Source organism: Laetiporus sulphureus, assembly GCF_001632365.1.
Source record: "Laetiporus sulphureus 93-53 unplaced genomic scaffold LAESUscaffold_10, whole genome shotgun sequence".
Taxonomy (NCBI): Eukaryota; Fungi; Basidiomycota; class Agaricomycetes; order Polyporales; family Laetiporaceae; genus Laetiporus; species Laetiporus sulphureus.
In genome coordinates, this window is record NW_024468519.1 from 619,941 (window position 1) to 645,158 (window position 25,218).

General features: G+C 55.1%; 12 protein-coding genes across 12 annotated transcripts; 5 read left to right on the forward strand and 7 right to left on the reverse strand.

Moving 5' to 3' along the window:
• The first annotated feature begins 42 nt into the window (after window positions 1-42).
• Window positions 43-2,347, forward strand: LAESUDRAFT_53433 (uncharacterized protein). The gene is made up of 7 exons (XM_040902846.1): window positions 43-193; window positions 245-284; window positions 333-736; window positions 795-1,210; window positions 1,263-1,585; window positions 1,644-1,755; window positions 1,807-2,347. The coding sequence occupies exons 1-7, from the start codon at window positions 191-193 to the stop codon at window positions 2,099-2,101; spliced, it is 1,593 nt and encodes a 530-aa protein (XP_040766504.1). The 5' UTR covers window positions 43-190; the 3' UTR covers window positions 2,102-2,347.
• Window positions 2,348-2,478: 131 nt separating this feature from the next.
• LAESUDRAFT_676180 (cytochrome P450) lies at window positions 2,479-4,692 on the reverse strand (the record flags this gene model as incomplete). Its single annotated transcript, XM_040905616.1, has 11 exons — window positions 4,473-4,692; window positions 4,313-4,420; window positions 4,138-4,260; window positions 3,925-4,087; window positions 3,784-3,867; window positions 3,623-3,719; window positions 3,429-3,555; window positions 3,253-3,372; window positions 3,015-3,189; window positions 2,712-2,955; window positions 2,479-2,644 (listed from the first exon to the last, which is right to left on the reverse strand). Coding segments are annotated over exons 1-11 (1,482 nt in total), but the record flags the coding sequence as incomplete, so codon positions are not given.
• Window positions 4,693-6,484: 1,792 nt separating this feature from the next.
• LAESUDRAFT_748815 (uncharacterized protein) lies at window positions 6,485-7,470 on the reverse strand (the record flags this gene model as incomplete). Its single annotated transcript, XM_040911532.1, has 5 exons — window positions 6,485-6,622; window positions 6,657-6,709; window positions 6,748-7,040; window positions 7,227-7,266; window positions 7,332-7,470. 5 exons carry the CDS (start codon window positions 7,468-7,470, stop codon window positions 6,485-6,487), a joined length of 663 nt encoding a protein of 220 aa, XP_040766506.1.
• Window positions 7,408-7,964, forward strand: LAESUDRAFT_54790 (uncharacterized protein). Its single transcript, XM_040902887.1, has 3 exons — window positions 7,408-7,476; window positions 7,535-7,625; window positions 7,677-7,964. The coding sequence occupies exons 1-3, from the start codon at window positions 7,469-7,471 to the stop codon at window positions 7,806-7,808; spliced, it is 231 nt and encodes a 76-aa protein (XP_040766507.1). The 5' UTR covers window positions 7,408-7,468; the 3' UTR covers window positions 7,809-7,964.
• Window positions 7,965-8,762: 798 nt separating this feature from the next.
• On the forward strand, window positions 8,763-9,501 carry LAESUDRAFT_757480 (uncharacterized protein; the record flags this gene model as incomplete). The annotated part of the gene is made up of 4 exons (XM_040912309.1): window positions 8,763-8,980; window positions 9,044-9,152; window positions 9,211-9,372; window positions 9,451-9,501. 4 exons carry the CDS (start codon window positions 8,763-8,765, stop codon window positions 9,499-9,501), a joined length of 540 nt encoding a protein of 179 aa, XP_040766508.1.
• Window positions 9,502-12,072: 2,571 nt separating this feature from the next.
• Window positions 12,073-12,382, reverse strand: LAESUDRAFT_723704 (uncharacterized protein). Its single transcript, XM_040908458.1, has one exon. It carries the CDS (start codon window positions 12,337-12,339, stop codon window positions 12,088-12,090), a length of 252 nt encoding a protein of 83 aa, XP_040766509.1. The 5' UTR covers window positions 12,340-12,382; the 3' UTR covers window positions 12,073-12,087.
• A 33-nt stretch (window positions 12,383-12,415) lies between these two features.
• Window positions 12,416-13,208, reverse strand: LAESUDRAFT_54914 (uncharacterized protein). Its single transcript, XM_040902894.1, has 2 exons — window positions 12,562-13,208; window positions 12,416-12,510 (listed from the first exon to the last, which is right to left on the reverse strand). Exons 1-2 carry the CDS (start codon window positions 13,016-13,018, stop codon window positions 12,497-12,499), a joined length of 471 nt encoding a protein of 156 aa, XP_040766510.1. The 5' UTR covers window positions 13,019-13,208; the 3' UTR covers window positions 12,416-12,496.
• A 5,425-nt stretch (window positions 13,209-18,633) lies between these two features.
• LAESUDRAFT_648545 (uncharacterized protein) lies at window positions 18,634-18,834 on the reverse strand (the record flags this gene model as incomplete). The annotated part of the gene is made up of 1 exon (XM_040904112.1): window positions 18,634-18,834. The coding sequence occupies one exon, from the start codon at window positions 18,832-18,834 to the stop codon at window positions 18,634-18,636; it is 201 nt and encodes a 66-aa protein (XP_040766511.1).
• Window positions 18,835-19,945: 1,111 nt separating this feature from the next.
• On the forward strand, window positions 19,946-20,928 carry LAESUDRAFT_54990 (uncharacterized protein). The gene has a single exon (XM_040902896.1). It carries the CDS (start codon window positions 20,116-20,118, stop codon window positions 20,722-20,724), a length of 609 nt encoding a protein of 202 aa, XP_040766512.1. The 5' UTR covers window positions 19,946-20,115; the 3' UTR covers window positions 20,725-20,928.
• On the forward strand, window positions 20,878-21,549 carry LAESUDRAFT_757482 (uncharacterized protein; the record flags this gene model as incomplete). Its single annotated transcript, XM_040912310.1, has 1 exon — window positions 20,878-21,549. The coding sequence occupies one exon, from the start codon at window positions 20,878-20,880 to the stop codon at window positions 21,547-21,549; it is 672 nt and encodes a 223-aa protein (XP_040766513.1).
• A 53-nt stretch (window positions 21,550-21,602) lies between these two features.
• On the reverse strand, window positions 21,603-22,243 carry LAESUDRAFT_55024 (uncharacterized protein). Its single transcript, XM_040902897.1, has 2 exons — window positions 22,218-22,243; window positions 21,603-22,105 (listed from the first exon to the last, which is right to left on the reverse strand). The coding sequence occupies exon 2, from the start codon at window positions 22,004-22,006 to the stop codon at window positions 21,656-21,658; it is 351 nt and encodes a 116-aa protein (XP_040766514.1). The 5' UTR covers window positions 22,007-22,105; window positions 22,218-22,243; the 3' UTR covers window positions 21,603-21,655.
• Window positions 21,801-24,644, reverse strand: LAESUDRAFT_54962 (uncharacterized protein). The gene is made up of 4 exons (XM_040902895.1): window positions 23,599-24,644; window positions 23,372-23,526; window positions 23,024-23,313; window positions 21,801-22,959 (listed from the first exon to the last, which is right to left on the reverse strand). Exons 1-4 carry the CDS (start codon window positions 24,431-24,433, stop codon window positions 22,053-22,055), a joined length of 2,187 nt encoding a protein of 728 aa, XP_040766515.1. The 5' UTR covers window positions 24,434-24,644; the 3' UTR covers window positions 21,801-22,052.
• Window positions 24,645-25,218: the final 574 nt, after the last annotated feature.

Genomic DNA, 25,218 nt, shown 5'->3' on the forward strand with positions numbered 1-25,218 from the left:
AGTGTCGTGGCAATCGCACAAACGATGGAGGTCGCCGGCGTCTAGGAGCACAGACAATGGGCGCCTCTTCTCATACAGACGTGTCGTTCCGTGCGGCCACGTCTCTGGATTTTAACAAGCCGAGCGACTTGCAGAACGCTTCAGGGGGGTCTTGAACAACTGTTCGTGCTCACAGGGAAGAGAGTAAGCAATGGTGCGTCTCACCCAGATCCGTGCAGGTTGAAGTCTCACAAGCGGAATACAGGTTGTTCTTGCTGCTTCGATATGCACGAAAGGAGGGAAGCGTACGTGTACGCGCACCATTTCCATCCTCTAGCTAACTGATGCTGCAGCCGTCATTTCGCGGCAATTCCGCGACATGACGCGAGAGCGCATTGACTCGCTCCTCGCCTCCTTCCCCAAGCTCATCCCTACCGGCACCCAACACACATCTGTCGAGACCGAGGACGCTCGCTATGTCTACCAGCCGCTCGAGGACCTCTACATCCTCCTCATCACCAACAAGGCGTCCAATATCCTCCAGGACATCGACACGCTTCACCTATTCGCTCGCGTCGTCTCGGACATGTGCCGCAGCGCCGAGCAGCGCGAGATCCTCAAGAACGCGTTCGAGCTCCTCGGGGCGTTCGACGAGATCGTCAGCCTCGGCTACCGCGAGCAGGTCAACCTCGTCCAGGTGCGCAACATTCTCGAGATGGAGAGTCACGAGGAGAGAATCCAGGATATCATCGCGCGGGTGAGTCGCACCAGCCTTGTTCGTCCGTCTCGCCTACACACACGTACCATGGACACAGAACAAAGAAGCAGAGGCGAAGGAGGAGCTCAAGCGGCGCGCGAAGCAGCTCGAGATGCAGCGCCGGGAACAACAACGACGCGCTGCGTCCGCTGGTCCTGGAGCGGGGAGCTACCTCGGTGGAGGCATCACGGGCTACGCACCGGTACCACAACGCTACGACACGGCGCCCGTTACAAGTGCCCGCACGTCCTCTCCAGCGCCATCGTCCCTCCGCGCGCCTGCGTTCAAGGGCAGCGGCATGAAGCTCGGGGGCAAGAAGACGCGACAGGCGGAGCTACTCGACGCTCTCGGGACAGAAGCTTTACTCTCAGAGGATATGTCAACGCCCAGCACGCCGAACGTTGCAAGCACGCCAGAGCTTCAGGCGCCGCCGAAGGATGAACGAGGTAGTCTGCCTGTCGTCACACCAGAAAGGTGCGGACCTCCATGCCTTAATATGACGCCTCCAGTATTGAGCATCCCGTAGCGTTCACGTCGTCGTGCGGGAGACAATCAACGCCGAGATGTCGCGCGACGGCGGGCTGAACGACCTCGAGCTAAAGGGCGACATGAACTTGCATATCAGCGATCCCGCCCTCGCACGCGTGCGGCTCGCGCTCGCTCCTCCGTCCACAAACTTTGGCCCCGAACTACAGTTCAAGCAACATCCGAACGTCGCCAAGTTTGTCGCGAATCGCGAGCGTGTCGTCGCACTCAAGGATCCCGCGCGAAGTTTCCCCGTCGGCCAGCCCCTCTCGGTGCTCAAGTGGCGGTATAAGGGGAAGGACGAGACATATGTCCCGCTGTCCAGTGAGTATCTGAAGTTCTGTGTAGGAGGAGGCGCGCTGATAATAAACGTGTGCGCAAGTCAACTGCTGGCCGACGCCTTCGAATGATGGGACGTGCGAGGTAAATATCGAGTATGAGCTCGAGAACGAAGGCCTTGCACTGCACGACGTGGTCATCTCCATTCCGTTACCGTGCGTGTTCGCCCACCTGTTCCTGCTTCCTCGCCGCTGACGCTTGCGCAGAGACGGCTCATACCCTACCGTATCCTCGCACACAGGTGACTGGGCACTCAACCCGTCGAGCCACTCGCTCGATTGGTCGATCCCGCTCGTGAACGCGGAGGAGCGCTCAGGCTCGCTCGAGTTCACGATCAACGGCGACGATCCGGGCGCGTTCTTCCCTGTACGTGTCGCATTCGTGAGCGAGGGCAGCATCGCAGGCGTGCGCGTCGCGGGCGTCACACGAGCGGAAGGCGGTGAGGAGGTCGTGTTCTCGGAGGATGCGACGGTGCATGTCGAAAACTATTCCGTTGTTTGAGTACTATCATCACAGATTTTCGTGGTGTTTATGTACTTGACGAGGACGGAAGCAGTGATATCTTCCCGTCAGGCTCATCGTTTTCTCAACTCGGTCAATTGATGAGGGTCCATCTTACGTTTGCGCCTGTATCAATATTGCTGCGGTTCTTCCTGGAATGGGTGCTGCTGTCGCAACGTTGACAAATTGATTGCCGACTGCACCCAGAAATCGCAATGAAATGATCAATTGTATACAGTAAAAGGTGCTCGGCAAACGTGAAGCATTTTTGACGATGTTCCAAAAACAGAGATTCGACTTCCTACATTGTACAACAGCAGCCAACATGTCCAGTGTCTAGTAACAGCAAATTCTTCGCGCGCTCACGCGCTCGCGACTTTGCGCTTCCTGAACATAACCTTCGCATTGGGATCAGGCAGGACAGTCGTCGCAAGCATGAAGTTGTTCGGACGCTTTCCCTCATTCTCAAACTTCACGTCGTAATTCAGGACGATGGACGCAAGCATGATTTTGAGCTCATTGGCTGCAAAGAAGCGTCCAGGGCTGTCGGTCGTGTATGCCTTCGTGAGCATACCTGGTAATAACGAGTATGTAGAGGATGGCTATTCACCATGCATGCTTGCCGTGCCCGAACCCAATGTAGTCCGAGGATGTGCTGACATAGTGGTGCTTGTTCTTCTCGCTATCCGTCAGCCTCATGTCCGAGAAGCGGAATGGCTTGAAGACGTTCGGTTCATCGTAATTCTCCTCATCATAGTGCGTCGACGTCGCCGCAGCGGTAACGAAGGTCCCAGCCGGGATGAAGGTACCATCGGAGAACGTCACGTCCTGCAAGGCCTTACGCATGACCGAAACTGGAAGTGGTATGTTCAGCGTCGCTGTGACCAAACATACTGATGAACATCTCACTTACTGGTACTGACTCCGTTGACGCGCTGCGACTCCTTAAGGAAGCTGTCCAGCTTCCACATTCTGCCCATGGAGATCTTCGTCCATCCGTCTTCTCTAATCACGCTTTCGAGCTCTTCGCGCAGAGGCTGGATGTACTCAGGGTTTGCTGCAAGATGATACAATGCATGCGTGAAGGTCTTCCGAAAGGTAAAAGAGTCAATATGCTGTTCTCGACTCGGAGCTCAGATCTGCAGACGTACGATAGTCGATGTGTGGATGGCGGTGAAGTTGGCCGCTAGCATGGCTTGTACGAACAAATTTCTCGGCTGTCCGAGTCCGGAGCGCTTAGCCTCCTCGATTGTCCACTGGAGCAGGTCGTTCTGTGGTGGTGAGATGTTATGATCTGAACGTAGTGCAATGAATCGCATTAACGCACCGGCTTTTCAGGCCAGTCATCACCGTATTTATCGAGCTGCTTCAGACGTTCGTCAAGGATCGGGTCCAAGAACGGCTTTGTCTTGTGGAATGCTCGTCGAGACCATGGTAACATGCGGCCGACAAGACTGTCCCAGCCAGCGGTGGTAATCAGTATTGTGAAGGTCTGATCGTCTTGGTATAAGGGGCACTTACGGCTTCATGAAGTGGGGGAAGAACGTGAGCACCATGCATCCTTTCAAAACATCATTTGAATAGTTGCATGCAATGCCCAGGTATGTGTCATTGCGACCTTTAAAAGTGGTAAGATATCAGGCATTTGATGAATGCCGGACAAGCGGCGGCAAGTGGCGTACACAGAGGAAGCCCGACGAATACACGGCTGCTCGCGCGCGATACGATGTGCGCTACGGTTGAATAGGCGGGGACGGAAACCCATTCTACAAGCGAATGAGCTCTTTCGAATCAATGCAATGACTTAATCAACATCAACCTACCATCGCCCCTCACAGAAACCTTATCGTTCAGGGCGACTTCCACTTCCTCCACAATTCCGGGGAACAATGGTGCCAAGTTCCGCGTGAGCCGCTCTTTAATAGCCGTAATATGGATCGGGTGGACAAGTACGTCCGGTGCAATGGTGTACTTTGTTTGTATCAACTATAACCTCGTGGTGAGTGCATGACTACGGCCCTTTCATGAAAACTCACATCGTCTGCTGCATCCATGAAACTCATCTGCTCGTCCGGAATCTTGCGCAGCTCCTCGTTCATTTTCGCGCCGCTGACCACCACGGCCCAGCGGTCTATCATCGCTACCTTGAACACTTTGTACTGATCGACAATTCCAGAATATTCTTGATTGGCAGAATCGGAGGTAGCATACCTTCTCGTAACCCTCCTGCATGACGTTCTGAGCATCGAGCGTGAACTTGATTGCGCCCAAGTACGACAATATCGGCAGCGAGGGGCCTATCGTCGGTATGGCACGGAGCTGTGAGACACACGTTTCATGAGCGTCTTGTGCCAAATTCATGAATACATACGGGATCCTTCCACCACGAGACAAAAACATATGTGCAAATCGCGCCTATCAGAGCGCACAACATGGTGCTGTCCATGGTCTCCGATGCCAGCAGCGAGCAGCAGGTAATGGTCAGCGTGCGAGGGTGAGAAGAACAGTCGTGGTCGCGATGCCTGGATAGCCGCCACACTGCGAGGTGGGAACGCGGAACACGAGAAGTCTCACAACATCGCACGACCTTCGGGGCTCCCCAATAATAAGATACATCCGACTTTTGGCTAGAATTCATCTCTCTGGGTAAACCCTTGGCCGGTACATGGCCATTCGTCGCATCAGGTGCGGTGGCGGCAGTTACACTCTCGCGGCGCATCAAGGCCGAAAGATTTAGGCGCGTTTCTCGTCCTCGATCGACAGACAAGAATGGCAGGTGTAGTATTCAAGGTGATATTGCATCGTTCACAAGCATAAGAACAAACCGTCCCATATCAGAAAGACAGGCTTGAGACTCGTTCTCACCGTGAGTTGCCCGCAAAGATAGCCTTGAGGTCCTCTCGTATATCGTATAGACGCTGTCCGCTCTATTTTTTTCCCTCTGTAAGAACTCAATGAGCGTCCGCGGTGGTGTCATCTGTGAAGATTATGCTAAGCTCTACGAATAAACCTGGAGCAGGCCAAGCATCCATACTGTTCGTCGTTCGTTGGATGGACTCTTTACAGATGAGTAGTAGGGGTTTCTCTAGATCTGCAAGAATGGTTTGCGGGCCCTTGCATGGGTAACAGATGCTCCCATGACAGCCGATAATCGGACCGACCGCGAATACGGGGCGTTTATCTTGTCATATTTATGTCGGCTACATGAGAAGTTCCTTCATGAAGCACCGAAAGATGAGATCAAGTGTCAGGAGACTAACCCACTGCATGGCAGCCCGTTTTCATGAAGAGCGTAATGATCTCCGCGATCGCTTGAACGGTCAGGAGAAGATCAATGTTTTATCTGATAAATGTAGAGTTGGCTGCCCTCATTGAACGTATAGAGTCCACATGACTACGGAATGCATTGCGCCAATATGAACGACCGCCATGTATCCTATCATCGTTAGAGAAGAGATAGACGCGAGCCAGTGAAGTGGAGCTCATACCTTGGTGAACGATAAGCACTGGAACGGTAACTTGAAGTTTCCGGAGAATTTGGCAGCAGTTCATCGAGATGTTCGAGAGAAATGAGGTTTATGTTCTCTAATTTCAAGAACATTCGCTCATCTTTCTCAAAAAGTAATGCAAATTCCTCTGATCACATAGATCTTGGCATTTGCATGAGCCTTTCATTGAAACTCAATCACTGGCTTCCAAGATGAGAGCATATTCTAGAACCACCATATTAGAGCATCATAACCGAAACCCCAAGCGGCAGCCTGATTGATAGATGGATTAATGCTTCCAATATTAGTTTGTCATCTGGATAATTCTGGTCGCGGCGAGCAATTATGACTCCGGGAAGACACGTCGACAAAGCGTGAGGAAAGCATTTGTACTTGGTATTGTCCGGACAGACCGTAACGCCAAAGCTATCGGCTGTCTCTGTCCGGACAGATCGGCCTTCCCGATTGGATGATACAGTAAGATACCCCATGGCGTGATGCTTGTAACACATAACCTCTTGCATGAAAGGTTCCTCGCCGCCAACACAGTTTGCACTTCACGGCATCAGTGGATTTCGACTGATGCCAAGATGACAACGGGAGAACGCACCCTCCCAGTTATCAAAGGCCACAAACACGCTTTGCCTTGGAGCGGGAGAAGGCGTTCCGAAGACAGCATCGCGCCTTACGGCAGGAGATAGCGTCGATCGCATGTCATGTTGCTGTCAGCGTTTGCGACGACCCGCTATGACCGGAGCGTTAGGCAACAAGCTTACATCGCCCGATCCGACACGCGCTGATCCTGCAATTGAAAGCAATGCAGCGAAGATACTTTAGTCGTTCCTCGGCCCCGGGCATACCAAGCGAGGAGCGAATGCAGGGCCATCATCAGCGCTCACGTCTCGCTAACAATGACTTCTTTGAATAGAAAACGAAGACCACGCCGAGCGCATTTTTCCACAGTAAGCCCTTGAGGCAAGGCCTCCACAGACACGCGCATGTGTCCCCAGGTCACTGGAATAGGATCAGCAGTCTGTACTATGATAGAAGAGCATGATAGGACGTACAATTCCCCACCAGGCGCCGATGTAGTGGATCCTAACCCCGGCCATGAGTTTGCCTGCAGGTAACAAACCTAAGATCCAGTTGAAGACGTACTCGAAGCTTGAGGCATACCTACATCAAGTAGCTGCATGACTGCATCGGGCCGCACAATCGCCGCAGGCAACAGATGGACGGAACGGGCGGGGGGAGGAACGAAGGATGAGCGAGATCCCACAACGGTGGCCGATGATGATGACCATACGCGACGCGTAGTCTCCGACCATAACGGCGGTAAGCGCTCCTCAGGCGTCCCTGCCCTCCTGATCGTCAGGCACGGAACAAGATGGCGAAAACGCGACATGGTCAACTGAACAAGGATCGTCGCTATCCGAGCGGTACTTGCTGGCCTAGGTGGGGCGGTTCAGACTTGCTGAGCTGCGGTTTCTGCTAACTTAGAGCAATCATTTGTATTATGCCATCTGCTGGTGACAGGGAAGGAATCGTGAGTCGATGATGACAGGCGGATTCTCTTCCGATAGCTGTCGTATGCATGAATTGGTCAGACGAACGCGTGGAAGCTCGGACTTCTTCACCGATGCTTATCGTATGCAGCTTCTTCAAGCAAGCGAGTACCTACACTTTGGCGCATGCATCATCAGCGCGACTGTGGGAGTCATTCATGGCATACATGTACTCACGGTGTGCGTTCATCGCCTGACCTCGGCCAGGGACATGGACGTCTCGAAATTCGAGAAACGCAAGCGTATTTCGTATCGGACCTGTCGTTGCTGCGAGCGACTTTTGATGAAGGCTAGAGTCATCATAAAATGCAGTCATGGATGCGTCAGTATCTTCAGCGAGAATATCTACCGTGGATCTCTGAAATTTTTAGCCTTCCCAGCTTCAGCTGCCTTCAATTGGAAATCATTGTTCGGACTGACGTTCTGAAGAGCATGCTTCCGTATAACGCTGAAGCCGATTTTGTACAAGCTGTCAGTCTACTAAGTAGACTCCAGCGACACACTTATGACTCTGCAGTCTAGGTGCATGCCTCAGCGGCAGACATCTGCCCTAAACAAGTCTCTCCGAGGAGCGGAGAAGTATTAATGGTTTCTCTGTGCATTTTAGATACTGACGCATCCATGACAATTAGAAATTCGCATACACGAGCCTGAGGCCTAGAAGTCCTGTTAACGGCTGGCCTGACCTCTACATCACACCGAAGACCTGCGAACCGGTACAACGTCAGATATCAATGTTAAGCTTCATGGAGCTAAAGCCGTTTGCACTCGCGATGTGCGAATCGAATGTTCGCTGTCCGGATGTTCCTATGTCTCTACAAATTCGAAGTGGATATGGGTATGGTTTCGATGCCATCTGCCACTTCACATGACTGAATGGTTCAGTCGAGAGCGTCGCTTAGGAAACATCTGTTGCATAGAGAACAAGAGATCCTGAGTTGAATACTGGAGATTAGGCGTAGATCTCATCGTGGACGTACAGTTCGTGCCAACTTCCGGGAACACAACTGAGTTGCTCTGTCTTTCAAGAACATGGGATTATGCCTAGCGACGTGGACCATTACCGAGTTGAAATCACCTGAAAGGCGCGACTTTGTCGTATGTCGCGCGACAGTAACAGATGAGATAGGCATTTGTTAGTAAATATTGTTCCGAATTTCATGCAAAAATCCAGTGCACACCAATTAACCCGCTTCCTGTCGTGGTAGTCCAACTTCACTATAGCACCAACAGGCTTTTGAAACTGCTGGTTCAGCTCATCGTGCAGATGAAGTTGTTCCTTAGTCGAAGTAAATCAATGGAACATTTTAAACGGGGTAGATTCATGTAGTCGACCAAGCAGCCTCGCGGGATTTCTTGCAGATGGAAAATCATTGACCAAGCTCAACCTCACGCCCTTGTGGCCTCAGGATGTGGCGGGGAGGCGTGGGAACCTACTGATTCGGAGCCCACAGCGTTCTCCCGCCCAGGCGCTCCGCCACCTTCCACCATTCAACAGACATCGATCTCTATATCGTGCGATTCGCCAGGATGCGACTCTCTCTTTCCATTCTTCCTGCGCTTTTCTTTCCTCTTCTTACTCGCGCTTCACTTGACGATCAAGTTCAAATGACATTCCCCGACACACAATCAGGCGCGGACACCTACACCCCACAAACTCACGCGCAGCCCTCACTCGCGGACCTGCTCACCATCGAGCCGGCTGCATCGATCTTTTACTCATATGCGCGCGAGACGGAGCTGAGCGCATTGTTTGCGGATGAGAGCGCGAGGCTGACGTTGCTCGTGCCGACAAACAAGGCAGTGATGGCGCTCGCAAGGAAGCCGTGAGTGGCTGAATACTTACCGATGTTACAGTATTTAGAACCGGGTTTGCTCTGACTTAATAGACACCAAGGTCCCGCCCCGGTGAAGGAAGGTGTGATCCTGCCCGAGGCAGAGTTCGATGCTTTGTCGAAGCGGAACGTCGAGCGTTGGGTGTCGGCCCACATCATTCCCGTACGTCATAAGTAGCGATCTCCGTCTCATTTACTACCGGTGTTTATACTTTTGCCAGGAATCGCCCATTTTACTTACCCCGCCACACACATATGACACTATGCTGCCCGGGACGAACGTCTCATTCTCTGCGGCCGATCCGGACAAGGGCAATCAAGATGCCCCGGAATGGACCCGGGTGCGCCTGAACGGCGACATCCGGTTGATTGGGATGAGGGAGGTGCGTGTTCTTGTTTTCTGAACATCGCATGCTCTGGCAGATACGCACAGCTAACTACATCCCTTTTGACTACTACAGGCGCAAAACGGCATTTTATATATGATCGACGGGACGGTGAAGTTCGAATGAGCTTCGCTTCCCGCGTCGATGCGCTTTCCACGCTTCGTATTCATTTTGTACGACCATCGATCTATGTAGCATGCCTGCTTTTTTTTTAATTGTTTTATTTCGCATGTGCTGTCTTCTTCGCTGCTCTTCAGTGCTGCACCGCTTCGGTACATCCTATAAATCGCGCCGCGACTATTCGACAGGTGACAATATTTCTTTGTGGAGTGTTCTTTCAGAATCTTTATTCGGGGGTCTGCATTGTGCAGAGACTTTGGTTATGCTTAGGTACGTTGCCGCCGACCGTCTTGGAAATGGCGTATCTTCGTAACTGTCCCATTCAGAACGAGCCCCTTAACTTGGTCGTTGCTTTCTTACAGTCATATTCCATTTACATGATCATAACAGATGCTGGCAGGAAGCTTATAGCTCGCGATTTTCTGTCATGTCCTGTATGATTCATGGAGTCGGCCTAGCCTAACGTCCAAGGAGCGTCTTGATGACATGCCATACTCGCATCTGTAGGGTCCTAATTTGGGACGTGCCGGCCCTCCGAGGGTCTTGATCTACGGTGAGTACTCACTTTAGAGATGCCCTTACGTATGCGTGGCGTCGACGAAGCCCCGCTTCTCAGGATCTTGCCAACCCTGCAACTAGTACCTCTGCACGTTTCACCAAGTTGGCCATGCCGGCACTTAACGTTCTCCAATTGACGTTACCCCCAGCATCCAGGACGAATACCGCGGAAGAAAACGTGATCGGAACCATCTCGCGAAGACGACACCACGCTCGGAGGACCATCTGCAGCGACACCCCAGATCTCTGTCACAGTGTCAATTACAATAAATTATGCATCAGCGACGCATTCTGCTCTATCTCCGACGTTGATCTATTCGCAAACAGAAAGTAACGCGTCACAGCCGTCTAGCCCGCCCTGACGCCACCGCCAAGTTCGCCGCCGAAACTGATAGGGATACGGGACATGGTTAACGTCCCGCTACACGCAGCTTCGAAACCTGACCCTTGATCAAATTGGCCTGGCCCAAGACGCTCCTCGATTCTCAACTAGGCATTTACTATTCCCCACTCGGCCGGAGTCCAGAAAACACAGCTTCCAATCGTCATACACCGAGAAACTCGGGACGGGATTGGAAGGCGCTCACGCACGCGATCGAGGACATTTGTATATCCCGGCGGCTGCATGGGCGAAAGGGACGATAGGGGCGCGGCCTGCTGAGGGTCCTCTGCGTGGCGCTTTGAATGCGATTCGTCCCTCGGAATGAAATGGAGGCGAATATCGAATGTGCACGGGCGCGACGGAGGGATAGAAGGCGAGGCTCCTGTCTGAGCTGTCACTAGTTCGAGGAACATGATCTGAATTTTTTATGGTTTGGACGTTACACAGCTGCACAGAGCAAGCCTCGATCGCCAAGGCGGACGCCCACCGCGCGGGGAACCCCCACAATAACCCCAACCCCAGACGGCCCCTTTTGCGGGTGGGGTTTGTGAGGCCAGACGAATCAAATTGCGCGTGGCGGGCTGTACCTTGCACGCCTGGGCACTATGTGCACAAGATGACCGGAGCTTAGCAGCGAGTCAACCGTCGACGCTAACGACTCATTTCGGATCTCAAAACCAGCAATTCAATCAAATAACCTGGCCCTCGTGTGTGTAGGCGTCCAGCTATCGCGCTCGAATTTGACAGGCAAATGCACCCGGCATAGCATCGCTGCAAACGCCCGCGAAGCACCATGCAGACCGAGACGACGATAGGAGGGCACAGGCGCCCATAGCGCACGCCGCTGGCCACTCCACACTGCGTTCTGTGGCCGGCGACGTTTGTAAGTAATACGGGCGCGTCCCGGTCACGCCGCTGCGGTCATAACAGCCCTTCGAAGATCGCTACGCTTCGCTTACATGGCCGCATGCGCATGTAGCTTCTACAAATACCATAGGCCGGGAAGTGCCACGTCCTAGGATTCTCTGTCCTGATGATGCATGCGCTGACTCGTGTCTGGGGCAGACTCGTGCCCAGCAGTGCCCTACATATGGCGCGCATCCGGCGGACGGCGCGAGCGGCTCACGGATGTGCCGCCAGGTTCAGCTGACATGTACATGGTGTGGTGCAGCAGCCCCGCCCCGAGCTGACTCATGCCATGCAAAGCGGTGCGTCAGGCACCCACCAGAGTGTAACCCAAAGACGAATGGTGCATGGCGTAACGCGGTATGCATGCAGAGGTGGGGTCAATAGAAACGGTACTGGCCCCGTCCGGGGAATGCTTCCGGGTGGACGCGTTCGCAACAACAGGGTTCAATAGCAAGGCGGTGTTAAGCACCGAACACAAACGAAATGGACGATATTTGGAAGCAGGGCTCTCGCCGAGCGAGGATCGTCGCGGACTCTTCAGAAGATGAGCAGCGGTTTGCTGGCCCGTGCGTGGGACCATTCAGTGCTCGTCCGTGTCATGGCATGGCGAGCGGTGCTCTACGTGACGCCATGCGCCCCACTCCGTGGCTTCGGGAGGGGCGCATCCTCCCAATTTGGTGCGTGAATTGCAGCCTAGAAGTCCGCGCCGATCCCGAAGAGCGTTCAAGCTCATAGCTTGCAGTCTAGCAGCGCGCACGCATGCGTGCGCGGGTCCGTGCGCGGGAAAGGCTAGTAGCAATCTGCGCGATAGCTTTGTATTCGGAGAGGGGCGCGCGCAGGGCTTCTCGCATGTGTCGTTGGCAGAGAACTGATGGGGGGATCGTCGCAGACGAATACAGCTGCATGCAGGCGGACATTGCAAGTGAGACGACGCCGCCGCCGGGGGATCGTGCGTGCCACGACCGGAAACGCGTGACGTCAGTCCACTCATGCATTGTATTCTGAGCCTCAGCTGCAGTTGGATGAAGATAGAACAACCGCGAGGCGTTCGCTGCGTGTGACCTATAACGTTCTCCTGTGGACCATTCAGCCTGACAAAGTTCTATCAGGCGCACGGTGGCGTCGCTTCCCAGCGTCGACGCCTGCGATTCGTCAGGCCACACGCCCTATCGTCCAATGGGCTCAGCACATCTCCCACATTCGTTCACGCTACTCGCCTTTGCCAGCAGCACTCGCACCAATGGCGTTCAGCCGGTCTTTGCTTCCCGCTGAGTTCTGACGCCACGGGCCTCTCAGGCCCAGGAACGACACCGCCTGGCGTCGAGCACGAGCCGTCCTGGCATCGAGTATCTCTGAACATGTGCATACTTCTAATCGCACGTCCGTCCAATCCACCACCCGTCGGCAGTGCACGTCACGGCTCGCTAAGGAAGGTGCTGTGCTGCTTGCGTCTAGCGTCGAACGCACACCGCGGAAGCTGACCTGCGCCACGAAGCGAGCTACTAGGCGAACTATACGCGACCATCCCCGATGTCCATGTGGCCTGCCTTGCCCTGTGACGATGAGCACGCCGTCAGACCCTCCCGCGTCGCGTTGTAAACTTACTCCACAACGCCTCCGGGCAAATCGGTGATTGAACGCGATCACTGCACAGGAGGAGAATTCACCTGTCATTCTCACTTGTCGGGTAGAACAGCCGATGCAGGCGCAATGACGGCTTTCACATTTCCAGATTTTTTGAAGGCAGACTTGGACGGGCAGGCACGAGTGTACCTAGGAATGAACACTCGTGACGGAGCGCATTGAGCCTTCTCGAACGCAGAATCAGCTCTGATTGCGTGAAATAAATATACTCCTTCTCGAAGCGGCTCGCTTCATACACAAGGCCTTCGGCAACTTTTGTTCCATGGTAGCCTTCGCAGCTTGTACCACATAACCTTTCGGCTCATGTGAACAACATATTCGGCCAAACGCCCGACCTCCCGAGGGAATGACGCAGCAGCGCGGCAGGTGAGGATTAATGTCAACACCGAGAATGTTCTGCACAGACCTCATTCACCTGACCGTACCACGCGCGAATTTGACAGCATGCATGGCTCGGAGAGGAATCGTCTTGACATCGCAGTCAGGTCCCAAAAGGAACGCGTAAATGAAATCAAGAGGCATCAGCTCGTTCTCTTGATCAGACAGTTGCTTGAGAGGTGTCAACGTCCATCGCACAATATTGTCGACAAAAATTGAGTAAAGCATATATCAGGGTGAACTGCAGGTGGCTTGTTCCCTCGCGCTAAGAACCGTGAGCCGAAGCAGCAATGACAGAAGAGTGTTGGCGGTGCACTTCAGAACTTCCATATCTGCCACGGTAAAAGAACAGAAGGAGCGCGCAAGCACATCACTACCCCAAGGCTTACGGTAATTCCCGGTGGCGCGAGCCTACAAGCTGCAAGACCTGACCGTTCGTCGAGACAAAGAACGAATTTGCTCAATCTGTGTAGGGAGCTTTTCGGGCAGGCATCCTGTCAGCTCAACGACCAGCCAGACGAGCAAAGCGCCACGATCATCCATGGGTATTGCCAACGTTCTCCGAGCCAGCATGAGCCAAGATGCTGAACGAATCGCCGACACGGAGCAGACGGAGCCAAAAGCCAAAAGCGCAGAGTTCAGCACGAAAATTTAGTCCACATCTAGCTCCGCAGGGCGCAGGCTGACCAACGCACGTTGAAGCAGTGGATATGCAAAAGTGGGGGCCCAAGGTATCCGCGATAAAATGCGAGGCCACTAAGCGGTCCGCATTGGCGATGAAGCGCTGTAATGGCTGGCAATGGTACCGTGAGCACGAGCCCCCTAGGTCTCAGCGCCGACACCAGTAGAGCAACATCGATCGCATCATCACAAGCCTGTCCTTGATCCACGAAGCAAGGCTTCACTCACAGCACGAGAAACCGAACGCAACGCAATGCAAGCGACCACATTGGACGCATGACCCGAAACGTTACAGATCACAAGCAACTAGTTCGTGCACTGGGACTGGATTGACAGACGCTGAACAGCCTCCGAGGGACGTAAGCGCCGTCGTTGGCAGATCCCGTTAAGCACAAGATCCGGGTCCGCGCGCTGGAGCGCGGCTTGATCTTCTCTTACAGCGAAAGTTCGCCCCCTCTTGGAATCTGCTTGGTTTCGGGGAAGGTGGTAGTAGTGGTGGTGGTGTAGAAGCAAGGTAAGTGGACAATGCCAGGTGTACGCGGCGACCACCCCGCCCAAGCTACGCAGATGCTCCCGATAGAACCGTAACGAATCTCTCGGATCTTGCAGCACACATACTCCAGTAGCTCAATCAAATCATTTCACAAAGCGAGCGCGGTGCATTCCCTTCGCTCACCAGCCCAGGCCACCAGGCACAAAAGTCATACGCCTATACGCCCCGCCTTCCAGATGCTCGTAAACCAATCCGGACGGCGCAGGCGCATTGGACCCACCCAACCGCAGGGTCGAGGCAGAAGTATGATGCTTTGATCATGATCAGCATCAACTCAATTGCGGGCCAAGGATCGGGTGGCACGGCGAAGCGCGCGGACAAGCGCCACACGCCGGACACAGCACGGAGCTTCAAAGCTTCAATGATCATTGGGCGGCGAAATGGCAAAACGCAAAGTGAATTGGCTATTGAATATCGAGTTGAGGGGGCGTGGGCGAGAGGAGAGGAGACCGTTACCGCGGGCGATACGGCGATACGGCCGTGCGCGCCGGGAGAAGCCCACCAGTGTCCGTGTGTGCCAGAGCTGAGAGAGTGCGTGATGATTGATCATCGCTAGCGTGACCAGCCGCCAGCCACGTCAGCGGAAAGCACATCGAACTGGCATACAATTCCGTTCCGTTCTGTGCCTGGCCGTGCTGAGAGCGTGTTGAATGGCCTGGGAAGGACGCGTTCGCAGGCGCCTGGCATGTCGGTTGTTTGAGAGACCGGGTGCACGAGGGATGGGGTGATCCAGAGCGTAGATCCTGCTTGGAGTATTCAGTGTAGGTACAGAGCATGCTTGGGTGCATTGAAACTGAGCAGTCCTTGGTCCCGGGCGGCTGGGCGGGTGGGTGCACTGGCAGGTCCACGAACCGCGAGCATCGCCGTGAGTGTCGCCGAACGCGTATGGCATTAGCAGCAGAAAAGGCGAAGCCGCGCCGGCACGACGGGACAACGACAGCTACCAAAGCGAAGCAACGCACGACGCATCGCGAGCACGTACGGTGCGCATGCGCGCCGGGGTTCTTCAATTCATTCGCTGCGCCGACGTGCCAGAGGCGATCGAAGCTCTCGCGCGGCACAACGTTCTTCCGCGCGGATTCGCGACACCGGGGGCATGGGCCCATGATTCTGCCCGAAACATTTTGGACACATTGTAATAATAGTTCAAATAATTATGCAATGTTTTTAGCACATACATTTTGAAATCATTTTGAATGTTTTAAAATGTTTTAAGCATCAACATTGTGGCACAATTTTGATAGCATTCATAAAGATGCAAGAATGAGACCCCAATGCTGCAGATGACAGCATTTAAGCATTATTGCAATAGCATCCTAAATGTTTCTTGGGAGAAAATCTCAAATGATACCTGTGAGTGGCCATGATGTTCTCAAGATGTTCCCAATGGATTCATCGTGATCGCATAATTGTTATTACTATATATAGTAATGTGCTAACCATATTAGGACACCCCTGATGCGTTCAAGATGATTCCAGCCGGCACATGATGGAAAGCATTCTGGTACTCATCGTAACATCACATTGATCACATTTGTAATGTACTCTTAAGATCCATTCAAAATGATACCAATATATTATATGAACGCTGGCCAGAGCAAAATTGTTGTCTCATCCTGGTGTCTTTCTGAATAATATCACTATTATTCCACAATGTGCTCACTCGAAATAATTCAAATCATTCTGTGATGTTTACATCAGTAACATTAGAGTTACATTGTGACTGTTATCGTGATGTGTCCAAAATGTTCCCAGCGGAATCATGGGCTCATGCCCCCGGTGCGACGGATCAGGATACAGTGCGCCAGCGGCACGTCGCTGTCGCTGCGAACGAGCCAGAAGTAGGGCTGCGGAAGCAGGGAGTGCGGCGAGGCGCAGCGCAGGTCGCGGGTCGCGGGTCTAGATACAGCTAGAACTTGAGAGGATTTTGAGGGTAGAGTAGCCTGGGTGATTGATAGGTGTGTTTTTGCTTCTGAGAGTCTCTCTGAGTTGAGGAGGAAGCTGGGAATAGCATCAGAAGCGTTGGAGGAGTTGGAATCCGATCAATTGATGACCGGGACGCCCGTCGACGTGTCCGTTGCTTGCCTGGAGTCTGGGAGTACCAAGAGCGGCCACAAATGCCCTCGTGGCTGCACTTTCGCATCCTTCAAAGTATGCCCTGACAAGCGAGAGGCGAGAGCAAGAGAGCCGTCTTGCGTGGGTGGACCTGGCCTGCACTGCGCGCCTTCCGACGTTTCCGTAATGACCTTGCAGCCGTCTTTTCCCGTAACGAAAGAGCAGAAGGCAGGCCTGTTCGCGCTTCTGTTCGCAGGCATCAAGAAGTCTTGTTGACACGTCTAGGTCCTGACGAGATGCTGCCGCGATGCTACGTCGCAGCGTCCGTGGACCGCGCAACCTGCACAGAGGCGTTGTACGTGTGCCACGTAGGATCCCGAAGAGGCCATCGAGTTGCCCCGAATGGCGGCCTGCAGCACCGGCCGAGTGGCGCGTGCCTTGCTAGCTCCAGCGAGCGCGCGGAGCGACAATTCGCGCACCGCCCGCGCTCAGGGCGCAGTGCCTGTCAGGCCGCTGTCACAACGAAAGAGCGGAGCGAGCGGAAGCCATCACAATCACAATCAACCCACTCGCACGCACGCTCCTTTCTTTGTCCTTCCTCGCTTCCTCCATTCCGAATCCCCGCCGCGTTTCATGCAATACGCACGACAAAAATAGCAGAGAGATGACGCGTATGCGTCGGAGTGAGGGTACAACAACGTCCGGGTTCCGGATGATCGCCCGTCTCGCCGGGCGAATTAGGAACCACGCAATTGTTGCTGCACCGCACGGCGCGCACAGATCGGAATCGACCTCGGGACTGCGAGGGTACCTGCGAGTGCGAGAGAGAGCGTCGTGTACTTTTTTTTAATTTCCGCGCAGTCCATGCTGGCTGGCGTCCGTCGCCAGAGAAGGAATACGCTCATGTTATCGCAGAAATCAGGAAAAGAGGCGTTAAGCGGCGCAGAGACAAGGCAGGCCATTGATATTCAGATCGTGACCGCCGTCATCGATCCTGGCCCGGCGCCCAGGAGCGCAGGGCGAACCCACTGCAGCGGCGTGCATGCGTGGACGCGCCGCACGTGAACACTCGAGAAGAAAACACGGAGGTCAGCTGAGCAGGGGTGGGTCAAGGTTCTTGCACCAGAGGCGAGCGTCGTTTCCGCGAGAGAAGACAAAGCGCGGAGAGCTCGGCGGGCGGTCCGACATGGACGGTGGATGTTTCGCACCCGCAACACCCGCGCTCCGTGTGCCGGTGTGCCGCCGCCATGATGATATGTTTTACTTTTCTCTCGATTGTTATGGCGACGTGGAGGCATCACATGCTGGTGGAGCTGCTATCGATGGTTGCGCTGGCGCAGAGGTCTTCCGTGCAAATGGATCCTTTCGGGAGAGGCGGAACAGAACACGAGTGGCACCGTGACGAAAATGCGGGGAAACACGTGGGTCGACGTCATGATAACGTTGCTGCCTGGAAGATAACATCAACCTCTTTTTCCCACCCGTCGAATTTCTCTCCTCGCCGGCGAACGGAGTTTTCTATCCCCATCGCTTCCTGCGTGTGCCTCTCGCGAAGAGAACCACCTGCAAAGCAATGTTCGGCTCACGCGCAGACGATAGGATGAGAAGAGATGTAGACATTGGATGTGCAAGATACATCTGATGACGGGGTATGTACAACCAACCACGCGTATAACCTCGCTCCCCCCCTTCGTCCTGCGATTATACCTCATACAGCGCGCGATGCGACACGTGGTGGAATAGGATAATAGACCGGGCCCGATGTGTGGGTGGTGTTACAAGATGCTAGTGAGGATGGAAAGTACGATGGGACAACACGCCTGCGTGGCGAGACAGCTGACAACAATAATATGGTATGCTGAGGGCAACGCGCACTGTCAGCGCCACCGACAGACACGAACGCAAGCTCAGCGACTCACATGAGAGGTAGAGAACCGCCGCAGGAAACAAGGACGCGCACACGCATGCGTGCGTCGCGTCACTTGAACGGACAGGTCGGGGCGTGGTCGCCGCGCCATCCACAGTGGCAGCACTGGGGCAGGTTGTAGTTCAGCGGCGTCGACTGCGCCTCCTCGTGATGGTGGCACACGGGCGTGGACGACGCGCACAGTATTGGCGCATGTGCCGTCGAGGAGCGGTGGTGCGACAGTGCGGACGCGGGGTGGGTGTGCGTGTGCATGGCTGCTCGGTGTTTGAAACGCGGGGTGCGAGCGGAGTGCGGGGCCCAGCGGTGGGGATGGTGGTGCCGAAGCGCGGGGCGAGCGTGGATGAGAGTGGCTTGGAGTGGAGGGAAGAAGTGAGGGCCCCGAGGGTATTTATGAGGAGCGAGGATCCCGAGGGCTGAGCGGAGGGGAGGCTTGGACTCTGTCTTATAAGTCTCTCCATCCTTGATGCAGAACGCCTGCGTGACACGCCGGCCACCACTACGAGTGCGTGACGGGACATCTTCAGATCCGGTCACGATGCCGCTAGCCGGAAAAGGCAAGTGCACCGTCTTGGGCTGAGTCAACGCCTGGCGTGCCACTGAGCCACCCGCCAAGGTTGCGTGGATGCTCGTCAGCGTGCCCTCGACGCGCCAGGGAGGGAGGGAGCGTCGGTTGCTGGGTCCTGGCCGCCGTGCGCACACACGACCCCAGCACAGACCCAGTGATATCCCTGATCTCCGAAAAAAGACGTCCTGCTGCGGCATGTGTCGCTGCATCTGCATTGTGAAGCGGGCGTAGCTCCGGCTGTGCGGGTGCTGGGGGGTTCATTTCCCAGTTTCCCAGTTGCGTTGCTGGGCCGCTGTTCCGAAGCGTCGATTAATGTTCGCCGTCCGTTCGCCAGCGCGGTGGCCATGGCGCAGGACACGAACAGTGGCGCTGCGAGCTCTTCGACTTTACGATGCACGCCACCGTCACTGCCACATCCACGGCGTGTTCCCGTAAGGACGAGGATGCCGGTTGCAGAGTGTACGTGTGAACAATACACCGACTCCGCGCGTGCGTGCGCACAGGCGTCGTATCGATATTGGCGATGTCGCGGCGCCGGCTCGTCGCTCTGCTTTTGTCTCGTTACGACATGCTTGTCTTGCGCTGATCGTCCGCCGGGCTCGCATGAAGTCATGGTAAACAGGTGCCATCGGACCGCGGCGGGCGCGAGAGTTATACGTTACGCAGCGGCAGCAGCAGCGCGCCGCAACGCAGGGCCAGTCTCGTACACTCTCGAGTCTCCCCGTCTCTACCCAGACGACCCTCGTCAAGTCTCTTAATCGCCAACGCGCCAGTGCACGCCTCGTGGCACCGTCGATATCTCACACACGCTGACGACTTCCCGGCCCCATCGCGCTGCCATTCGCACTTTGACTGCTGGGGCGCATTGGCCTCATTCGGCGCGGCCCTTCTGCAACCCCGCTACTTCTCCTCGCAAGAGCTTGCGAGTGCTCGAGTCTCGTCCGGCCTGGACCTAATCGCTGGCATAGATGCAACAAGAAGTTACGCCTCCGCGGGATCGAACGACGCACGCCGCCGCCGCCACGCTGGTTCTCTTCATCTCCATCGCGAGTCGCTACTGGCTTGTGGCCTCATGTTTACACATGGTCGGCGGCGTCGCTGATCTATGTTCTATGTACGGGACTGTTCATCTTGAGATGTATGAGCGTCGACGAGTCTGGACCGCGCTAGCGCTGGACAACGCTGGACCCACAAATCTTACTCGCTTCCACGTGCATCATCCTTGCAAAACCCTCTGCGTCTCTTTTTCCCCCATTGCGTCGTACGCGTCTCCAGATATCAGGATATCGTTACGTATATTCCTCGCCTTCGCGCACAGCTCCTTCGTAGCGCTCCGTCACGTCCGTTCTGGTCGGCTTGCGCTCGCGCGGTCTGGTCTCGCAGGCTCGCGAACCGGCCTGGGGTGTCCATGTCAGCCAGGAAGAGCAGGGGTGTTGCCCCGTTACGTCCGCTGGTGTGATGAAATTTCTGTATTCTGTGTATTTACGCGTCTACTTGTCATCTTCCCTCGCAGAACTGATATGCTCGGATCATGTTGCGATCACGTCCCCACGAGCCCCCTTGTGGTGCCTTCATAAGCCCAGGGACCGTTTCTGGATTCCCATTCTGTGATGTTTATGTACCCAGATGACGGGTGATCCTGATGCATTTCCGCCCGTCGGGATCCTCCTGCCCTCCCTGGGTTAGCGCCCCGCTCTACCATAGTAGCGGTTGTGGTTGTTATCATCATCATGGTATGTTCGCACCGCCCTCGCACGGACGTGCAATCGAAAGCAAACCGCGCGAGCGCACGCATCGGCTGGGCGATTGGCTGCTTCGCCAAGATACTAATCTTGATCGCGCTGCGCGCTGCGGTTGGACGTAAGAAGGGCTCGGGGGTGCCACCTTCTCCCACTTACGGCGACAGCGCCCATATATCGCGGCAGCGTGTATCTAGTGCCCCGGGTGAAGGGAAGTGCAGGCAGTGGACAGATACTTCGCATATCCATGGCGCCTTCCTCCAAGACGCCCTGGAGTGGCCATCGGGCACAGCTTCGGCCGTATTGGTGTGCGGTCTCTACTCCGTGCATGCGGCCTCCGCGAGGCGAGCTATCTTCAGATGCTCTCACAGACGCGGTCGACAATCGTACGCACGGAAAAGCTCCGCCCGACTCGGCGAAACACAGCTCTGTAATGCTCGAGTTTCTGAGACACGTCCAGAGGCGCTGCAAGCCCCTGCTCTTCCGGTCGACCGTCATCAGACCACCTGCCGTGCCGTTGACGGGCCTGCTGATGATGGTCACACTGGCACGCAGGCACAGTGCGAATCACCGGGTTACGCACACACCATCGCGGAGTTCTCGCGAACGGTCAGTCGGCGTGCAGTCTCGCGTCGTCTTCATATTGCTCCACTCCGTCTTTGACAGCGATTATTTCGAAATTACAATGTTGTCAATCACGTACAAATGAAATCACGACACCGGTCCTTTCCCGCCTTGAAGCCACCCCCTTCTATTCGATCGTAATTCATCATGCCCTGCTCTTACCTTTTCGCTTCGGAGCATTCGCGTACCATTCCGGTATCTCATTTGCCTTGGGCACCGCGCGCTTCCGAAGCTCCCTGATCTCCCTCGCTTCCTCAAGCTCGCGCACTCTCCTCGCCTCTTCCATCTGCTGCTCGACTTCGCGCTCCCGCTCCCGCCGTGCCTCGTCAAACCTCTCCCGCTCGCGCGCGCGCGCGTCAGTGTGCAGCTCAAGCCCCACGGGGAGCACAGGCACGATCTGCTCGCGCCGCACTGCCAAGGCCGTCTCTTGCGCAGCGTGCATCGCCTTAAAGTCAGGAATCGCTAAGCGGGCATGTGATCGCGATCGTGTCTGCATGCCGCTCGAGTTCCCGAGCTCGGCCTTACGCGCTTCTATTCGCGCGTCAGAGTGGAAATGAAACTCGATCGGTTTCGTTGCCTTCGCCGCGGGGAGCGCCTGGCCAGCCAGAGACCAGCAAAATTGACGTTGATGTGATAGAGTGACGGCGAGCAGGTGAAGTGAGCGTTTGTAACAAAGACAAGAACCGTAGAAGCAAACACCGACTCACCGGCCTATTGAAATGTAGCTCCTGACTAGCTTTGCGCGCGTGTCCGTGGCCCGGGTGCTGCTTCCCACCCGGAGCATTCTCCTTCTGCGAGGCGTGCAAGTCCTCTGATCTGTCCGTACTTCTCGAATTAGCAAGTCCAGTACGCGTTCGCGTCAGCTGTCTCCTGCTCGCGCTCTTCTTTTTCTCCTGCTCAATAGCTGATCGAGAGCCCGAACTCGAAGTTCCGGACCTATTGAGAACCCTCTTCGCATGCAGATCCGCGGACGCCTCTCGCACATGCGAGCCTCCAGACACAACTGCTGCTGGCGCCTCTGCAGTCCGCACCCTCGACCGGCGCAACGCATGCGCACTAGAGTCGCTCGTGCCCTGACGCGAGGCTGCGGCGACGACCCCGCTGGAGCTTGTCCTGCTCCGCTTATTCTCTCCTCGCGAAGCGGCCGAGGTTGATGGCGATCGCGGCCGCTTGAGCGGCGGTGATACAGGCGACGGCGGCGGTCTGGCGCTGGCCACGCCCGATGTGCGAGATCGCAGCTGTCGGGTCTCTGTCGGTGCTGGGGCGTCTGACGGTCTGGAGAGCTGCGACAGAGTAAGCGGCCCATCGCGATCCGCATCGCGATACGCCTCCGCAGATGAACTTCCGGAAGGCTGCCCCTGGGTTACGTCCGTATCATGGGGTGTCGTTCGTGCCGATACATCTTTCTTGACAGGAGCGTGTGTCCTGACTCGGTCGGAAAATTCCGTCCTGTGGGAACATCGAATGAGTCAGATAACGCAGTGGATACTAGGATCACCGTTAGACAGCTAACTTTGTAAGGTTCTTGATATATTTCTGGCCAAACGAGATCAGAGTGCTTGCTAGTCCTCCAGCAGTGATGCCATGAACTGGGGCACTACCGCTTGGAATACTTCCATTCGACTGGGGATTCTTCTTAGACTCTCCTGCTCTGCTGTCAGGAACCTCGGAAGATGGCTCTATTTGCAGACGCTGATCAGTTCCCCCCGCTTGCCCGGTCTTGGCAGTCGATAGTACGTGTTTAAGCGTAAAGACCTGCGCCCGTGGCTTTCCGGCTTTTGTGATGCCGCCTCCGATGACCGTCTGCCGAGACAAGATGTCAACATTAGTATGAGAGTGTGGACAGGAAAACAGGACTAACTGGTTTTTTCCGTCTTGCCTTGTCAACACGCGGCAGCGCATCCGACAGCTCTGCCGAGGCTGCCGAAGGTTTGACGGCTGTACCTGTGGGAATGGGAATGGGAGCTGGCTGGGAGCCCTCAACACGAGGGGGCTGCTCCACTGTACACTCTATCTCTGCATCATGTCAATCAATAGCAGTTTCAGTGTCCAAGGCTATCTGGCGGGGTTGAATGGAAAGCGACTGACCTAAATTGTTCGCATCACGCAGACTAGTAACCCCTTCAGTGCTAGATTGTTGGGGCACCGCCTCATCAGCTGCAATGGCTTCTGCAGGTGTAAGCGGCGCAGAAGTCGGCTTAGACGTCAGCTGGCGCAGAGGCGATATCGTGCTTGCTGGTGATGGCATGTTCGCGGTGGCGAATGTGGCATCTATGGCGCCGCCATCGTAATGCGGCCGCGTGTCGTTCTCATTTCCAGCGAAGGGGATTCGGAATGATTCTCCTTCGCCGTTGAGTAGTAATTTGTATCCTTTTCGCGGCGAGATAGGAATTTGGAATGACTCCCCATCATCATTCAATTGCGGATCGTCTCCTCTCGTCACAGAAGCCATCTGGAACGATTCTCCAATGGTGTTGAGCAACATACTCTGCCCTTCTCTTGCGGCGACGGGAATCTGAAACGATGCTTCCTCGCTTCCGAAGATAGAAGAAGTTCCGGCGGCAGGAGTCATATCCGTTCCTACGACTGCTCGAAGTGGGGTCGCCCCGCTTGGTGTCCGTCCAGGCCTCGGACGTAGAGCGTACGTTCGAAGTGGAGTGGATCTTACTGCTTTGCGCCTGGGTGTGCTCTCGGGCATGTCTGTCGAGTTCTTGCGCACTCTAAGCGGCCTCGTCGGCGATACGGGGCTGGCGAAGGTGTAGTCCGCGCCGTGGAGGAGATCCATGCTGGCATCCCCCATCAATAGGTCGGCTGACGAGCCTCCTGTAGCATGAGGGATCTGGAATGATGCCTCAGACATCTCGGGTATCATCGACGTCTCTGAGACTTCTGGAAAGTGACGTAAACTGAGTTCTGAGGCCATGAGATGTTGCACGGTGGTGAGCACAGGCGAGTGAGGGTCTAAAGGTGCACTGTCGAGTTTGCGACTGCTCGTTCGAGCAGGTCAGTGTCGGAGATGAGCGAACGTTGCGAGCAGAACGAGCACGGAAAGGGCGCGGGCGCGACATTCAACCGTGGGAATGTCAACGCGTCAGTCATGTGACCGTGTTGCGACGCGTCGCAACACATCCGAGGTCTGCAAAAGTTGCAAGGTGTGACCTTAGTAGGTGGTCCATATCCCAAGCGCTGAACTTTTTTCTGTCGCAAGTACCCAGTCTTCAGAAGTACCATCTGCTGCCAATTGGAGAAGACATTCATTCCGCCTCATGCGCAGCGCGTTGCGCTAACTAAAATGGTGTCGACGATCCGTTTATGCAAAGTATATTGATGAGCGGTAGTGGCCCTCAGAGTCATATTTGACAGCTTGAATAGATATGCCCTCCCTCGTTAGCCGGGCGTCAAATCTAAATCACTGATTCATGACTCACAGAGTCTCCATTCTTGCTGAAGAGCCAGATGATATCGGAGGTATCGCCTGACCACGAGGTAAATCGTGATACATCTCATATGATTGGCGGGTCGTGAGTGTGACGTGCGACTCTGGTACACCCGACCAACCGTCTGGCCTCCTATTGCATATTGCGAAGACCGCCTTCTGCATACATATGAGAAGGTCTCATCTCGCATATGTTTTCAAGTGATACAAGCTCACTTTCACGCGCAATATCAGGCATGAACGATACGAAAACAGTCTGTTCTCGGGAATTA

Excerpts from the sequence above, each read along its gene's own strand:
- LAESUDRAFT_53433 (XM_040902846.1), top strand. Across the intron at positions 285-332 it reads ATGCACGAAAGGAGGGAAGC|CCGTCATTTCGCGGCAATTC; the intron begins GTACGTGTACGC and ends CTGATGCTGCAG. Across the intron at positions 1,586-1,643 it reads GACATATGTCCCGCTGTCCA|TCAACTGCTGGCCGACGCCT; the intron begins GTGAGTATCTGA and ends CGTGTGCGCAAG.
- LAESUDRAFT_54790 (XM_040902887.1), top strand. Across the intron at positions 7,626-7,676 it reads AAGCCGATTTTGTACAAGCT|GTGCATGCCTCAGCGGCAGA; the intron begins GTCAGTCTACTA and ends TCTGCAGTCTAG.
- LAESUDRAFT_723704 (XM_040908458.1), bottom strand. The coding sequence starts at position 12,339 with ATGCATGAGTGGACTGACGTCACGCGTTTCCGGTCGTGGCACGCACGA.
- LAESUDRAFT_54914 (XM_040902894.1), bottom strand. The coding sequence starts at position 13,018 with ATGACAGGTGAATTCTCCTCCTGTGCAGTGATCGCGTTCAATCACCGA.
- LAESUDRAFT_54990 (XM_040902896.1), top strand. The coding sequence starts at position 20,116 with ATGCAACAAGAAGTTACGCCTCCGCGGGATCGAACGACGCACGCCGCC.
- LAESUDRAFT_55024 (XM_040902897.1), bottom strand. The coding sequence starts at position 22,006 with ATGCAGACACGATCGCGATCACATGCCCGCTTAGCGATTCCTGACTTT.
- LAESUDRAFT_54962 (XM_040902895.1), bottom strand. The coding sequence starts at position 24,433 with ATGGCCTCAGAACTCAGTTTACGTCACTTTCCAGAAGTCTCAGAGACG. Across the intron at positions 23,314-23,371 it reads AGGCAAGACGGAAAAAACCA|ACGGTCATCGGAGGCGGCAT; the intron begins GTTAGTCCTGTT and ends TTGTCTCGGCAG. Across the intron at positions 22,960-23,023 it reads TATATCAAGAACCTTACAAA|GACGGAATTTTCCGACCGAG; the intron begins GTTAGCTGTCTA and ends ATGTTCCCACAG.